This window comes from Triticum aestivum, chromosome 4B (genome assembly GCF_018294505.1).
Source record: "Triticum aestivum cultivar Chinese Spring chromosome 4B, IWGSC CS RefSeq v2.1, whole genome shotgun sequence".
Lineage (NCBI taxonomy): Eukaryota > Viridiplantae > Streptophyta > Magnoliopsida > Poales > Poaceae > Triticum > Triticum aestivum.
This window is the reverse complement of record NC_057804.1, coordinates 30,840,993-30,859,040: the sequence shown is the minus strand read 5'-3', so window position 1 is coordinate 30,859,040 and position 18,048 is coordinate 30,840,993. Positions and strand designations below refer to the sequence as shown.

Genomic DNA, 18,048 nt, shown 5'->3' with positions numbered 1-18,048 from the left:
TGGAGATACAAGACATTAGCCTTGGCTTTGTTTACGGTTTGTTCTTCAGTATAGGGATCCCGCACTATTAAGAGGGGATCGTTGGATCTAGTGAAAGACTTGCTCAAAACCCACAACTCCTGTTTTTCTCTCCGGACGTCCGGTCCTTCTCAGCTGTCCGGACGTCCGGCTCCCTCCGGTCGTCCGGTGTTCCCCTTACAAAAAGATATTTACAAATTTCCGAAGCTCTCCGGACGTCCGACCTCCGGACGTCCGTCAAGTCTTGGACGTCCGGTATTTCCACCACAGAACCGTATTTATGGATTTCCGGGCTTCTCCGATTATCCGGGCTTCGGACGACCGGCACGTCTCGGATGTCTGTATCCTGTGTACTGATTCGTGGCTCATATATTCCCAGTGGCCAGACGACCGATGACTGTCGGACGTCCGGACTTATTTGTGCCACCGGACGTCTAGTGTTGTCCGGATGCCCGACCTATCCTGTGCACTTAAGTGTCCCAAACGGTCACTTTTCTGCACCTACTGTATATATACCTCTCCCTTCCACGGGATAAGGTCGATCATTCACTTTGAGCTTGCCAAGAACACTCTTCACTCTCTCTCTCTCTCTCTCTCTCTCTCTCTCTCTCTCTCTCTCTCTCAATCACCTACATCAAATCCTAGATCCCCAAGTGATCTAGGAGCATTTGAGAGAAGCTCTCCGATCAAGTGATAGATCCACTCCTTCCCCTTCTTTGCACCAAAGGAATTTGTGATTTGAGCAAGTCTTGAGATTTTCCCCAACGTTCTTATTACTCTTGGAGGTTGGAGACTCCTAGGCGGTAGGAGTCCTTCGGAGGGGAATCAACCTTTGTGATTACCCCGAAAAAGTTTGTGAGGGTTTGGAGATCACCCCAAGGTCTACCACTAGTGGTTGAGAAACGCCTTCGTGGTGTTATCTCAAAGGGAGAATAGGGTGAGCCTTCATGGCGTTGGTGTGCCTTCGTGGTAACATCCACATCTCTAACGGTGACTAGCTTCCCTCCAAGGAAGTGAACATCGGTATACATCCTCTTCTCCCGGAGTTGCGGTTATTCCTAACCCTAACTCTCTACTTGTGGTTACTTGTCTCTTAGCACTTACTTACATCATATTGTGCTTGCTTACTTATGTGCTCGTGTTACTTGCTTAGTACTTAGTACTCACTTGCAATTGTTAGGCTCACCTTCATATTTCGCATTAGTGCCTAAAATTGCTAAGTAATAATTAAAATTTCTAATTGTACCTATTCACCCCCCCCCCCTGTAGGTCCATCTCGATCCTTTCAGTAGGGCTGCAGGGGCAGGCGCCATGTCCTCTTCAATGTAGGGTGTGATGGACGGCGCGGAGGCCAACTACAATCGCACCTATGTGCTCATGGCTAGGGGTCAAACACGGTATGATCAATACTTTCTTAAAAGTCAGGCTTTCAGCCCCTCCTCATAGGTGAGGCGAAAGATCACACCCGGGTGGATGCGAGGGGCATGGACAGGCGGCGCGCCAGGACAATTGTCGTGAGGGCTAGAGCAAGCGGTGGACGAGCTTTGAGGGCGAGTTAGGAGAGAATACGTTGAAGGTGAGTGTTGTGGCAAATGCAAGGGTGGGTGCAATAGTTATAGCCAGCTGGTATGTCCAGCGATGCGTCCCGGGAGATGCGACGGTCACCGGAATTCAATGCGTGAGCCTGCATGCGCCAGCGTGGCGGGCGAACAAGGGAAGCGGAATTTATGGTTGTTCGTCATGTCCTGTCGTTGGTGGGCCCTACAATGGAAGCTACTGTCAAACGAGTCTCCCGCTCGTTGCAGTCGTCATGACAAGCGGTAGGCTCTGTAGGGAGGAAAATGAGTCAAAGCAAACGAAAACAAGTCATGACCTAACAGGGACGGTGCACCGGGGCATGTAGCTAATAATTTCACAAGCAGCAGTGGCATAGACCGAATTCGTGAGGCTTCAGTGGCAGTCGTCGAATATCCGAGTTCACCACCAACATGGACCAAAAATCTCCCGTGTTTTACCGGGTGAGTGGGGGATAGCAACTATTGTGTGGGTATATGCGAAGTGCTTGGTGTAATTACAAGGTTGAGTAGAAAATAACTAGTAATTGTCATCAGCCATTGGTACTAAAAAGTTATCATGATTAGGTAACCCTTTTAGCGGACTCACAATCAACTGCTCCTCCTATCTTACAAGTGGCCTGTTCCCGCAAAGGAAAAAATTACTTCCAAGTGGAAGTTAAGCCTTTGACGCCGACGTAAAAAATAAGTAAAATAAAAACAAGTGGAGCGCTTGCCCCTGCAAAAAAGGATTTGGGCGTCTGAGGCGGCCGGCTGTCGCGCTCGCGTGCCTTGGAACAGAGAGAACACCATGATTATCACGGGGGGAAAGGAGACAAAGATAACAGTAGCCGGTAGCCGGTAGCTGTCATCAGTGTCATGTGTCTGCCTGCGTTAGTTTGGCTAGTGATCGCTACTATTAGTACCACCGTAGTGATTACGCGTCAAGGCTCTAACTTTCCAGGTCAAAGTTGATGTGCTAGCCTACCGCCCTGAAAAGTGAACGCTAATCACCTGCTCTGCCGGAGCTATCTACCGCGTTGCATGTGCAAACCCTCCTCCCCCCTGCTCCCGCTAAAAAATTTAAAATATCAGGCGGGCGGACGCCTTAGAGCAACTCTAGCACACCCTACAAAAAGCCCCGACCCGCATAATTCCGGCGAGTATACGGGCTCGGCCCAATTTTCTGGCCAGAACAAAGTCCGCATACTCGTTCGGCCCGCAAAAAATTATGCTGCGGCCCGCAAATCGCACGCCCCGACCACTATTTCTACGGGTTCGCCATGCGTTTACGGGTCGACACCCTATCCCCCTGGCGCCGCCTCCTCGCGAAATCCCCCACTCCCCACCGCACATTTCTCGCCGCCGACGAGTCCCTTCCGCCTCCATCCGTCATGTGGGGCCGCATGTGGAGCTTTGAACGCGGCTCCGGGAACAGATCCGGAGATGGCAGCGACCCTGAGCGCGAGCGGCGCGTCCGGTCGGACGGCACAAGGAAGCGCGGGGCAAGGAAGTGGACCAACCGCGGCCTCTCGCCGCCGCCGAGCTTCCGCGTCCAGGAGACCGACGAGTACGATCGTCATCGCGGCCATACGACGTCCTTGGCCGCGGGCTCGTCCTCGGCGGCGAGATCTTCTTCGTACGCCGGGAGCTCCTCCTCTTCCGACGCGGGCCTTCTCCCCGTGAAGAGGGAGTGGTCAGAGGAGCCGAAGGAGCCAGAGGAGGTCGCGGTGAAGCTGGAGCCCGAGGAGCTCCGCAACCGCGGAGTCATCGGGCCGGAGGACTTCGTCGCCGATGTTGACGCGATCGCGGCCGCCATTGCCGAGCGGAGCTTGCGTGAGGAGGCGGAGCGACATCGCCACCACCAAGAGCTCGAAGACCTCATCTTCAAGCAGGCGGTCGCGGCCAACCTCGCCGCCAAGGAGAAGGACGACGAGTGGCGGCGCATCTGCGAGGAGCAGAGGGAGAAGTACATCGACCTCGGCATCTCCGGCGAGGAGGATTGAGCTCCTCCATGGTGTCGTCCATGGCCGCGAGCTCGCCGCCATGAGATCCCCACCACCTCTAGTACTAGTACTAATGTAGTATGTAGTATGAACTAATGTTTGTAGTGTTTGATCAGGTCATGAACTAATATATGTAGTATGTGATGATGAACTATTATGGTGCAATTTCTCCCACGAATTTGTTTTTTCAAGTTATGCAGTTTCATCTACGGTTTCTGATCTGCCGCGCTCGTTCTCGACCCGCAAATGAATTTTACGTCGAACTGCAAACACGTTTTGCGAGTCAGGATTTTGCGGGGTCTGCTAGAGTTGCTCTAACGTTTCCTACTAGAACATGAAGGTGCGCTTTGCCGCGCTCGTCCTCGACAACAAATAATTAAACTATTTAGAAAAAAAACTCAAAGAGTACAATCAACTGAGAAAAATTGAATAACTTGGATTAGTCCACATATGTATGTTTCCAAGATAGCAGTTCTAAGCTTTAACATTTTATATAGTTAAATAGACAAACCTATCATAAGCGGTGGTTGGTAACGGTGAATCCCAGTGATACACTAAGACCATGACAAATCATAATCTCAACTGCGGCACAGATTGGACAATTAAGTTGCATTCTGTTACGCAGAATGTGGACGTTTGGATGTGAGTCTGTCAGCAAGTAAACAAATTAGCTCCGCTGGAAAACAATGTTGAGTTAATGGATCTGAGGAATGTAGACATTTGGATCTGAGTCCTGTTAGAAATTTAGGATTTGTGGTCTACCCCCTATTCCTCTGCGCTTATCCGTGGTGCCGCTCACAATTCACATGTCTGAGGCTAGGGGGTAGGGACCTTCTTATATTGTTTTTCCAAAGAGTCCACCTCTTATACATATATAAGATTCCTAGTTTTTTTCACTAGTTTCCGGGATAGAGTCCAGATCAAATTACCAACCACGATCATATTTGTCTGTTAATGGATTCTACCCGTTATGTCCCCGGAGCACGCACTTGTGAGCAACGCGCCATAATAGAGTGTAAATTCCTCTAATTACGTAGATCAACATTAGGGCTGTAATCTAATTATACGATCTAGCTCCTTCCAATCATCAGTGTACCCGGGTAGTCTTTCCAATATAAATAGTATATTGTATTCCACTGATAATCGACCAGCTTCCTTAAGCATATATTACTTAAGTACATTCCAGCAAGTAACAATTCCATACTAAACACGTAAAGCAATTCCATGTATAAATACATGTACAATTCCATAATGAGGTATTCCGAATATTAACAATTCCAAGCAATTTGAATATAGTTGCAGGACACTTAATTCCAACATCTCCCACTTGTCCAAAAGGATCATTCAAATATTCGTAAACCCGTAGCCTTAAAATGCTTACCAAATATCTCATGACTAATAGGCTTAATCAAGCGGCCAGCAACCAGATTAACACTATGTTGAAAATCCAAAGAAATATATAGTGATACCTTCCCTCAGTATGTTTCCTTGCCGTGATACTTAAGATCCCTAGAGACCTTTAGTTTCCGCCTAATTATTCCAGCATAACTGTCCTTGGCGCCTCGAGTATTATTTCCTCGAGTGTAATTCCACCTTTATAGGCACCTTGAGTATTTGTTTCCTCAAGTGAAATTCCACATCAATTATTTTCCACAACATATATAATAATATGATTAATTCCACATCGAGTCAAGTATAAGATAACAATCTTGAATAAATTTTCAAAACCACATAAATATCAAATCCAATTAGTAAATGAAGTTCCATAATTAACCATGTGTTGAAAGAAATTCTTGACTTTGGTCAGTGAACCTGCATCATATTAGTACTACAAAAAAATTGAATATGCGTACCTGGACTTATTTCTCATCTTGTAGATAGAGTAATAGTTTCCTCAATGTGTTTACCTTCAATATGAATTTCAGAACAAGTGACAGGTTGTGATGCACTTTCCACAATCTTATATGATGTGTGAGATTCCCTTAGCTGCTCGTCTTTCCTTCCACTGCTTGAATGCAGGATAAATTCCGATTGCTAAGGTATCATAATATAATGAAGATACATATCAATTCCAGTACCATTTATTATTCCTTTTTCCCTCAGGAGTTCAAATATAATTCCTCACTGAGTGTGATTCCCTTTACCAAAGGTATTTTAATAGATTTACAATTTTCCATAGAGAAACACTTCAAAATATTTTCTATGTATTTCCACTCGTAAAACATAGGATGCTTCAAATGTTCCTTTCATATGAAAGTTAAAAGAGGACCAAGATTTCACTTCCATCAATGTGACTTTATCATTGCAAACACAAAACAATGTTAACGTATACAATAATAATGCAAAATACTTTACACTTACATTTGTAGATGATCGCCTTACTTCATTTAGAAAACCATATGAGGTGCTATTCCATTGATGTGAAGCTTATTATAAGATCATACATTAATATACTCAATTAGCAAACCTGTCATTAGTTCCTCTTTCCCAAAATTTCAGGAGAGAGAGTTTCCACAAAGTATATTTCCCTAGACAATAGGCTTGCGGTTATTTGGTATAATATTAAGTTCCCAAACTATGCTCTTCCTCATTTGAGTTTATTCCTTCCCGCAATTCTTCCACCCATAGTTGATATTGATTAATTTTTTAAGAGAATGTAGTGATTCCTCTAAAATTTAGAGTGAGATCCGCCAACAACACATAACAATTATCCAGACATGATATTCCAAGCTTATTCCTCCCACTTATCCTAAGCATGTCATGTTGGGAGTGTCACTTGTAGTTTCTATGGGATCAAGATTATATTCTAGTATGACTGTCAATAATTCCACCCAGATCATAAAAATGATTGTGTTCCTATTTTCCACCAGTATTCTTTTTCCAGATAACTAAGGAAACAACCTTTGATCCACTAGAATAACCATAAAAATTTCCAGGTGTGCGCTTTGTAATAACTGAGAATTTCATGTCAAAATAGAAGATTTCCTTCCAGTCAAGTGACTGTACTAGATGGAGAATGATATCAATAAATGATAGTATGCAATGCTTATTTCCAAAGAAACAAGTGAGTATACAAGACAGTCAATTCCTCCATTCATTTGTGGAGTGTATGGTATATTACAATGGTGAATAGTTTCATGCTCTTTACATACAAATGATATATATTCTTGAAGTGTAATTCCCCCACCAATCAGGTGTTAAAACTATGATATTATTAATCAACTGATTTTCCACTTCAGTATAAGATATTTCAAGCACAATAAAACATTCCGACTTGTATTTTGAAATAGTATAAACATAACCGTATCAAGTGCAATAATCAATGATGAGATAAAAATAAATAACCCGACCTCTAGCGGGAGTGCAAAGAAAGATACCATAAGGTTACCAAAGTAAATAATGATGTGAAGCCTTTTCTTTTCCCACCTTCAGAAAAGGTGTATATAAACCGAAAATACCATCATATATGCTTCACAAGATACCATAGTCCTCCCACTAAAGTCTAGAATTCCATAATCAATAAGCCAATTCATTTAGTTCCAAGATATGTGACCAAGTCATTGATGATGTAGATAGTACGATTCCAAGCATGTGTTCCCATTGTCGGTATTCCTCCATATGGAGTTATCTTTGCCAAATATAAACAATTTTGTTTGCCAACTTCCAATGGACATAAAAAAAAGATAGACCATTGTGTGAAAAAACATAATGCATGAATTTTACCATTGAGCAATATTTTCCACTCTTCCTTTTCCAAACAGTATGACATAGTCAATAGATTCCAAGATAGAACAATAAATCAAATACCTTCTCACTGAAGTTGAACAAGTGTCCTATAATAGTATTGGTGTTCCTCCACAAGGGAGTTTAATGACATGGTTTCCAATTCCAAAGTCTATAAGATTTAGCAGCAATGACTAAGCACACAAACATATATATTTCCTTTGGAACTGTTAGCATGCCAACAAAATTGCTATCGTATTCCAGCGTTAAGTGAAAAAAAACTTTTTTTATGGAGTGGTTCCCATCTTCCTCCACAAATAAGTGATGCTCATAATATACATCTCTTTAACTTCCATCTCATGCAAGGTTAGTATAATAGTGTGTCCATCAACAATAATTTTCCTCCACAACAGAGTTTGAGGGCATAATTTCCAATTCCAAGTATTTCAAAAATAGCATTAGTGCCGAAATAGACATCATCTAGCTTCCTTGGGAATTGTTTATGATATAAATAAAGTTGCTACTATGTTCCACCTATTTGAAAAAATAGTGAAAGATATTTTGAAAATAGTATAAACATTGTCAATGGACATACCGTCAAGAAAAAACAATCCGTTTCTTCGAGTGATCGTTTTCTTCCTCCGTAACAAGAGCAAAAAATAAGATCATTCCTAGATATGCAAGATTTCCATGCTATCTTTTCACCGGAGTAATTGCCATTCCATCCAGTCATGCATGATCCAGGGTCCTCCGGATTATCCATAAGGACTAGTATTTTTTCCCAGGAGTAAATTCCATCGTTGTTTGCACAAGGTCTTGAACATGCAGAAAACATTCTCCTTCCTCAATCCACGTACATGAATAGAACAGGAACAACTCGTATAGCTTGTCTCCCGTGCAAGAATTGAGCCCTTGGTGCAACTCTGGATTTCATTGATCCGATGGAGTGCTTGGTTTGGACTACCACTTTCCTACATAGATTCCTTGATGCCCATGCTTGCGGCTTGGACTGCCCTTGATCACGTCCAGCGTACATGAATCAGCCCAAGTGCCCAACACGAGATTATGCGGCACAGGGGATCCAGCACGGATCCGTGTGAGAGAGTTCCGGCACAGCGACAAGATGCGGAACCGAGCGGCGACTTGGCAACGCTGGTCTGGTGATGAAGCGGACGACGACGACGACGGGCACCAGCGCAGACTGCCAGCTAGTCGCAGAGGTGCCGCTGATCGGGCCTCGGCCGGATCGAGTCGGCGACTTGGGGCGGTGGCTAATAGCGGACTCCGCGCAGAAAAGACCGAGCGTGCGGCGGCGCTCGATTGCCCGATCTGTAGGAAGGCATCTTTACGAAGAATAGAACAGATCGATCCCCAAGCTGACCTTGGTTTGGAAATCCGTAGAGTACGCAGCGGAGTTGAGTACGGATCGAATCGAGTCTGACGAGTACGTCGTTGACCGGCTCGGATGCCAATGTTAGAAATTTAGGATTTGTGGTCTACCCCCTATTCCTCTGCGCTTATCCGTGGTGCCGCTCACAATTCGCATGTCTGAGGCTAGGGGGTAGGGACCTTCTTATATTGTTTTTCCAAAGAGTCCACCTCTTATACATATATAAGATTCCTAGTTTTTTCCACTAGTTTCCGGGATAGAGTCCAGATCAAATTACCAACCACGATCATATTTGTCTGTTAATGGATTCTACCCGTTATGTCCCCGGAGCACGCACTTGTGAGCAACGCGCCATAATAGAGTGTAAATTCCTCTAATTACGTAGATCAACATTAGGGCTGTAATCTAATTATACGATCTAGCTCCTTCCAATCATCAGTGTACCCGGGTAGTCTTTCCAATATAAATAGTATATTGTATTCCACTGATAATCGACCAGCTTCCTTAAGCATATATTACTTAAGTACATTCCAGCAAGTAACAATTCCATACTAAACACGTAAAGCAATTCCATGTATAAATACATGTACAATTCCATAATGAGGTATTCCGAATATTAACAATTCCAAGCAATTTGAATATAGTTGCAGGACACTTAATTCCAACAAGTCCGTCAGCAAGTAAAATTTAATGACGTTCTTAGCTCCAAACAAAAAGCAACATCACAGTGCTAAGTAATGCAGGCATCTACATGGCCCTCGTTATCGAGCAAACGGCTTCATCTTCAGCATTATCCTGAAGACCTGAACTACTTGTCAAAAATAGGACTTACGTCTCAGAAGCTTAAAAACGGCAGATCAGGCCATAAATACTTAGTACACAGCACTTCAGTCAAGCTTTCTTAACCAAATTAAGTCCTAAATCTTGAAAAGGAGAAGAATGGTGAGACATGGGAACTAAGCTTGTACTCCACGTAAATGTAATTTGTGCCCGGCAAAAAGAACATCTACTTTCAGGAATTAAGTCTGCACATAGACTCTAAAAAATGGGACAAAACACTTGCAACAATAAACTGAGAGCATCAGCACTTTCAGGAGTAATACGTAGAAACTTGAAAAAAAAAATAGCAAAGGAAACAAACCTTGGTTTAGTCAAAAAGTATAAACAAAGAGCACTCTGCACGTGAGATCACATCTATCAGAGTAAAGGATAAAACAACGAAATATTTCTAATAGTAGCACAAATCTAACATTAGCATGATCATGATAAAAACTGTACGGATGACCACATCAGCAGCACTTACTCATTTCGAAAATCAATTCCGAGATGATCCAAAATAGGCACAACCTTGCACAAACTGAATAAAATCTTTCGTCACTTGGACAATTTCATGCAAAATTCCGTCGCCGCTGTGAGGATGAACAGGAGATAGTGGTAACAGGAGGGAGACGGTCGACCTATATACGAGGAGATAATTAGGAGCCGGAGACGGTTTATTCTTTGCACGTTCTGAAGGCGTCGTACAGAATGGGAAAGGGCGCGGATATGACTTGGTGTTACAGCTGCAAGGGCATGGAAGCGGCCGCCGGTGGAGGACGCCCAAGGATGGACGCCGGTGGCACGTGCAGCCACCGCAACCGCCATGAAGGAACGCAACAGGGAACAAATGGGAAAGAAGGGACCCACCATGGGGGCTGCGGAGGAACAATACAGGGCGCCGATGTCGAAGTACAGCGGCAATATAATCTCGCCGCCGGGACACATGACGACGGCGGCGGCGCAGCATTTTATTTTTGAGGGCGGCGGCGGCGTAGCTTTGAGAAGGTGAGAAACTCGGGATAGAGCTAGAGATTGGACAAACCGACCAAGGAAGGAATCAGGCTGGGAAAGAAAGAATCGGGTGGTCCTCATGGGCCTTCAACCTCTACGGCCCGATTACCCACGTGAAGCCGAGCTCGTTCCGCGGAGGAGCGGCCCGTGAGACGGTTACTCAAGTGGATCAGAATGGTGTACTCGTTTAATTAGCGCCTGTGGGGAAGTGGGATGATCGAGCAATGATCCTGAACGTTTATAAGAGTGATCCGATGGTGGAGAACGCCAAATCACTGTGGTGGCTCCTAGCTCGCCCCATTATACTGTTTCTTAATAATGTGCCATGGCATCTCCGTCGACCTTCAAAACATATGTAATCGTTTGATCATGTCCGGACATAATCTATCATTCAATGAGGTACCTCATTGGTCCATTGACACGTTTGGTTGTTTGAATTTCCACAAACCGGAAACAAGCTGAGGGAGAGGATTTTGCGGGAGTTCGGATGGACCACTCAAACCATCCTCTCGATCCACTTTTCTTACACACTGTCCCTGCCCCTCCCCCCCACCACCACTTTGCATCTGCACCCTCCTTGCCCGCCGCCACCGATGTACCTATCCGACCGCCGCTCAGGCATCCACGGGCGTCCGCAGCCCCACCCACGTTCTTGCTCACCTTGGACATTGCCGTCCACCCAGGATCTGGCCGCAGCTAGTTACCCTCCGTTGTCTGCCATTGCCGTCCATGGTGGTCACCACGTCTGGCAGTGTTTGGTCAAATGTCATTGAGATTTATTTTTTACCTTCTTGTTGTTTTCTAGAGTAAAACTATGGCGGGGTACTCGGTGATGGAGGATGCGTTGTCGTGCGATGTATGGAAGGTCGTATCTACTTTCTAGGCATGAGGCAAGGGGCTTGATCATTTGGCAAAACATGCATGCTTCCTTTCATGAGCAAAAGAACTTTGTGTTCTACGTACGATTTGCACATGATCCATAACTACAATGCGAAGTTGCTAGCGCATAGGTGGTACATCATCTCCAGCACCCTCATGAAGTGCAATTTGATTGCACGAGTGGAGACCATGTGACCATCGGGCTCGTCAACCATGGAGATCGTAAGAGGTTTGGACGATCGGTGTCAGCTGACCCGCATTATGGCTGGCCAACTTCCGTTTTCTTTGGAGCCAAGCACGGAGGAGGAGGCGAAGGTGGAGGAGGACGTCAACCCATGGCGCTAGCAAAGGTCTAGGAGGAGGAGCAACCTATGGAGGAGGATGTGCAGCCCATGGAGGAGGAGGAGGCGATGGTCGTTGACGCCGTAGTCGATGAGGCAGACAGCCTCTTCTCCATGTCGGAGCAGTTCTGCCTCGCAGTACTGTAGGAGCACCACGCGACAGGGACGCAACTAGCGGCGGGGGCGCATAGATGTCGCAACCGTGGCGGTGCCCTTCCGAACCTAGAAGCTGTCGATGAGAACCGAATGGTCTATGTGTCAGTGCGGAGCAAGTGCGAGATTTCCATCTTCTGCCATCTTCACTCGATTTCGCGTTGCTCCCTCGCTTGCGTGCTGCATCCCTTTTGCAGCGCACTCAGCTTGGCTGCTTAAAGATTCGTGACGATGCGAGCCAGCACACCCAGGGGCGGCGCTATGGGTATTCTTGGGTCTTCATGTGAATACCCACAATGTTTACAAAACAGTGTTGATTTTGACAAAACAGTGACAATTTTTAAAAAACAACAATAATTTTTGACAAAACGAATACACGTGAGTACCCGGTTGCAAATTCGTGGAGCCATGCGCACCCCGTTTGCAGCCAAACTCGTTTTTCTCGCACTTAGATGATCCACGTCGGAAATATCCTCGTATCCGAAATCCGTTTCAAAGGCATTGTTTCCTCCATGCTCTGATCCGGCCATTCCCCGCCGGCAGCAACGGCAACGGCAACGGCAACGGCGACCGCGCCTGTAGTGCACCGTACGCCCTCGCCCGCGGCCGCTGTCAGCGTGTCATCCCGCCCCGCGTGAACACTCGCGCCAGCCAGCCAGCCGTCTCGCTCGCTGCCGACCTGCTGCGTCCCGCGGCCGCCGACGCCTGGCAGCTTCGGCGGCGCGGGGACAAAAGCGGGAGCGAAAAGAAAGACCACGGCACGGGCGCGTGCAACGGCCGCGGTTGGACTCCGCATTTCCTTTCTTTTTCCGCTGCTCTGCTTTGCACCCGTGCGGGGTGGGGTGGGGGTGGTGCCGTCCGTGGTAGACGGTGACGACTTCACTGCCCCTCCCCCCGTCCGTCCGTCCGTCCGTCTGTCCGCGCATCTGGCTCCCTCTCCCTCCCTCCCTTCCTTCCCTTTTCAGCGCCGCTTCCTCCTCGCCCTGCCTACCCGCCTTCCCCCGCCGTACAACCTTCCGGCAGCTCCCGGCGTCGAGCCGCCGACCGAGGTACCCTACCGCCCGCCCCTGCTCCCCTCCCAGCTCCGCCAAGCTGGGCAGATCTGGGTTTTCTTTTCTTTGGCTTGCTGTGGTCAAGGGTTGAGGCGGAGGGGCTGATTCTTGGGGGCAGGCGCGCGGGGAGGCGTCCCTGCTAGAGGCGGCACCTTCCGGTCGCCGTCGCAGAGCCTTCTTCGCTCCGATCGCTTGCCGGCTTCGGGCGGGTACTGTGCCGTGCTGCGTGTTGATGTCGAGTGGGGAAAGGGCAAGTGGTTTCAAGTGACACGCGGTGCTGAAATGCGACGGGAGCGCTGAAATTCAGGAAAGACTTCTCGAAATTCAGAGATGCCAGTGGAAGGCAAGCGTGATCATGAGCTAAGAACCACTTGCAGATGGGCGATTGCCTCTTGTTGTGTGTTTGGGCGCTCTACTCCTATGCTATATGTGTTGTGTTCACCAACTTCCAGTCCTATTTTTGTTATTTATGTTATTATTACTCCCTCCGTTCCTAAATATTTGTCTTTCTAGAGATTTTAACAAGTGACTACATACGAAGTAAAATGAGTGAATCTACATTCTAAAATGTGTCTACATACATCCGTATATTGTAGTCCATTTGAATGTCTAGAAAGACAAATATTTAGGAACGGAGGGAGTACATAATTCCTGTTACTTTAAAGTGATATATGAACCTGTTGTAGTGTTGTTGGAGTTCCAGCAATGTGTATGAGTGGGTTGAGCATGGTAACTAATTTCTGCATTTGCTCTTCCGCAGGGAATGTTGTGACAACTGATGCGGTGCTGAACCTTCGGCGATGGAACGATGCGACTGCATCGAGCCGCTGTGGCCGACGGACGAGCTGCTCATCAAGTACCAGTACATCTCCGACTTCTTCATAGCGCTCGCCTACTTCTCCATCCCGTTGGAGCTCATCTACTTCGTGAAGAAGTCGTCCTTCTTCCCGTACAGATGGGTCCTGATCCAGTTTGGTGCCTTCATAGTCCTCTGTGGAGCGACCCACCTCATAAACCTGTGGACTTTCACCACACACACGAAGACCGTGGCCATGGTCATGACGGTCGCCAAGGTTTCGACGGCCGTCGTTTCCTGCGCGACGGCTTTGATGCTTGTGCACATCATCCCTGACCTGCTGAGTGTCAAAACGAGGGAGCTGTTCCTGAAGAATAAGGCTGAGGAGCTTGATTGGGAGATGGGCTTGATAAGGACGCAGGAAGAGACCGGGAGGCATGTTAGGATGCTAACTCATGAAATCAGAAGCACGCTCGACAGACATACGATTTTGAAGACTACCATTGTGGAGCTAGGAAGAACCTTGGGTCTGGAAGAGTGTGCCCTGTGGATGCCGTCAAGGAGTGGTTCAAGTCTCCAGCTTTCGCATACTCTGCGCCACCAAATCACTGTTGGGTCATCTATATCAATTAATCTTCCTGTTATCAACCAGGTTTTCAGTAGCAATCGAGCAATTATAATACCGCACACATCCCCTTTGGCACGGATTCGGCCTCTTGCGGGACGATATGTTCCACCAGAAGTGGCTGCAGTGCGAGTACCTCTTCTAAATCTTTCAAACTTCCAAATAAATGACTGGCCAGAGCTTTCAGCAAAAAGCTATGCTATTATGGTTCTGATGCTTCCATCTGATAGTGCAAGGAACTGGCATGTGCATGAGTTGGAGCTTGTTGAGGTCGTCGCCGATCAGGTTAATGCCGCCTCTTTTTTCTCGAACACAATGCCACTTCTTTTCCCTTGGTTATTTATAATATAGATGTTCATAGGAGTGAATGGTGTTTAAGATGTTGTTAAATGCGTATGCATGTGATGCTTTGACCGATAGAGACTCTTCAACTGGGACATGTTTTATGTATTCACAACTACGAATTGTTCTAATGCTTCTGCAAATACATCAGATCATTCTAAAAAATCTATGTTTCCTTGAAACCGAACGATACCAAGATTAATAGATAGGGTCTAACACTGATACATTATCATGAAATGATATTGAAGCAGATTTTTTCCCTATTTTTTTCAGGTAGCAGTTGCACTCTCTCATGCAGCTATTCTTGAAGAGTCCATGCGTGCACGCGATTTACTAATGGAGCAAAATGTTGCCCTGGATTTAGCTCGACGAGAGGCTGAGATGGCCATCCGTGCTCGGAATGATTTCCTAGCTGTTATGAATCATGAAATGCGAACACCAATGAATGCAATCATAGCTCTTTCATCCTTGCTCTTGGAAACTGAACTCACCCCTGAGCAGCGTTTAATGGTGGAAACAGTATTGAAAAGCAGCAATCTTCTAGCAACACTTATCAATGATGTGTTGGATCTTTCCAAACTTGAGGATCGCAGCCTTGAATTGGAGATCAGAGCATTCAATCTTCATGCTGTTTTCAAAGAGGTCGCAGTATTATCCTCTGCTTTTCTATAAATAAAGTCTGTATGCATACTTCACTTGTCTGAAAATTTTCGTTGGTGTTACAGGTGATGGGTTTCATAAGACCAATTGCAGCTATCAAGAGGCTGTCTATGTCGGTTATGTTAGCGCCAGATTTACCATTATGTGCTATTGGCGACGAAAAGAGGCTAATGCAAACTATCCTAAATATCTCCGGTAATGCTGTTAAGTTCACCAAGGAGGGCCACATTACGCTTCTAGCTTCCGTTCTCAAGCCTGATTCTTTAAGAGAGTTCAGAACCCCAGATTTCGATCCAGCTGCAAGTGATGACCATTTCTATTTGAAAGTTCAGGTAACTACTATAGAGATTTGTGTGAACGATTTTTCTTGTCAAGGCTATGAGCTCATATTCTCGCCATAGGATTCAGAAATCAAGATCTAAATACAAGACAACTTAAATGCCCTGTGCATCTTCAGTCATTGGAGATACCTTTGCTCAACATATGATGTATGAAATTAGCCACTTCTGACCATTACTTATCACTATTGGGCTCTGGGCTCGAGGCACATCTGAAATCTCGGCTGGACTGTTTGGTCAAGTCATCTTCAAGTTGTCCATATGACTGTCTAGGTCCAGATGTTTTTCCAGTTCTCCCTATGTGGCTATACCATGAGGGCCATCTTCTGTTGCATCTTTCTTGCAAAAACAGAGAGCAAACAGAGACCAAGATTGAATTAGCCGAAAAACCACACATCATTATAAATGGAAACATGAAGCAGTGGTACATGAGATGAGAAGCCCAAACCAACCCATCGTGTTCTCAACTATGCATGAGCGATGTTAAGATTAACAACAAAAACTTCCATCAGATTCAGTTAGGAGAACATTTCATCAGAAAAGAACGCATACTGACATGACTAGAACTCTGGTTTAGCTGCTAACAGTGCTCCTGGGAATATTACTAAAATAAAGAAAAGGTTTTATTTATGCTTACAGATCATGAACATGCCACAGAAACATGGATTTCAAGAGAACTGGTTGATCAAAAACATTATGTAACTGTAAAACTGATGTGCAATCATCATTTAATTACTTAGCGATTTTCCTGGTTATTAAAGCCTCTGTTATTTTTCTATTGCAGCTAAAGGATACAGGCTGTGGCATTAGCCCTCAGGATCTACCCCATGTATTCACAAAATTCGCTCAAACTCAGCCTGGAGGTACCCAAGGATACAGTGGTAGTGGCCTTGGCCTTGCCATTTGCAGGAGGTAGATCACTATCACGTCTCGATCTCCTTACTTGTAGACCCTCTAGAGTGTATGTTATTGTGCTTGGTAATTCTGCTTCTCTTGAAGCAGCACACAAAGATGTACTGCCGTGTAACTTTTTATGAGACGTTTTAGAGTCTATGACTGTCAAAAAACGTCTTATATTGAGTTACGGAGGGAGTATATATATTTGTGTCATGGAGGGGTTCTTAACTAACTAGTGAACCACTCGTTCTAAAACTCGGGAAACCGTTCTGAAAATCCTATGCAGGTTTGTTACTCTGATGGGAGGGCACATCTGGCTGGACAGTGAAGGAGCAGGAAGAGGCTGCACGGCCACGTTCATCATCAGGCTCGGCGTATCCGACAACACCGACTCATATCAGCAGCAGCTGACCCCTCTCGCGTGGCCAGGCAGCGCAAATGTCGAATCTGCCGGTCCGAAGGCGCTTCACGAGGAGACGTGGCCGCCATCTTCCCTGAAGCCTCGTTACCAGAGAAGTGTATGAGCTAGTGTAAACTATCGACGGCGCCGCGGCATCAAGTAGGGAGTCGTAGCTAGTTCTGTCCCCCCTCTAATTTTGTGCCTAGTCTTTGCTGTAGCTGGCATATATTGTACAAATAATGTGTAGAGCAAATGGGACTTCAGATTGCAGTTAAGTTCCTGGGCACAGCACCAACTTGCTGCGTTCAGGAGCATATGCGGTCAGCCAATTTGCATATTTCAAGTTTGCGCGAGCCCGGTTATATCATATCGAAGCTACTCTCCGTGGAAATGGAAACCATGTGTAAAAGTTTCGACGAATTCTGTAGTATGTATACAGTGGAGGTGATAATCTGTAGATCTGTAAAAATGTTCTAGATCAAACTCATCTTGTTTGGAAGATATATAGAGAAAAATAATAATATAGGGATATCTTGTTCCAGAAACAGAAGTACTTGAAAATGCCGGCAATAAAGATCGGAGGTGAAATAGGTGGGCTCTTTTCTGAAAAAGATAGGAACATGCTCTGAAATGCCCAAGGAATATCCTCACTACAAATACACAAACCGATACGCTGTGGCTCCATATTGTTTCCAAACAAGACCATCAACTGGTAATGTGAAGACATAAGCTGCGACGAAGTTAGAAATGTATTTTTTTATTTGTTTATGTATTTGTACATGGTGAATGTAATCTTTGCACGTCAAGATGACATTTATTTCTTGTACCAAATCTCATCTTATCATATTTTTTTTCCAAAATTGTTTTAGTTGGCATGATTATATTTATTCGAGCATCAATTTCCAGAGGTGATACTAAAAAACCATTTTAGAATATATTTTCATTATCTGTCCACATTCTTATTTTCAAAAATGAAGGTAAAGGAGTAGGCTGAGGTGCCTGTCACTGAAGATGGTACTTATGCACACCTAGCACGAATAGTGCA

General features: G+C 45.6%; 1 protein-coding gene across 1 annotated transcript; it reads left to right on the top strand.

The window, feature by feature from the left end:
• Nucleotides 1-12,662: 12,662 nt before the first annotated feature.
• Nucleotides 12,663-17,548, top strand: LOC123090800 (probable ethylene response sensor 1). The gene is made up of 6 exons (XM_044512139.1): nucleotides 12,663-12,942; nucleotides 13,706-14,651; nucleotides 14,982-15,350; nucleotides 15,434-15,700; nucleotides 16,491-16,618; nucleotides 16,890-17,548. Exons 2-6 carry the CDS (start codon nucleotides 13,746-13,748, stop codon nucleotides 17,125-17,127), a joined length of 1,908 nt encoding a protein of 635 aa, XP_044368074.1. The 5' UTR covers nucleotides 12,663-12,942; nucleotides 13,706-13,745; the 3' UTR covers nucleotides 17,128-17,548.
• The last annotated feature ends 500 nt before the right edge of the window (nucleotides 17,549-18,048 follow it).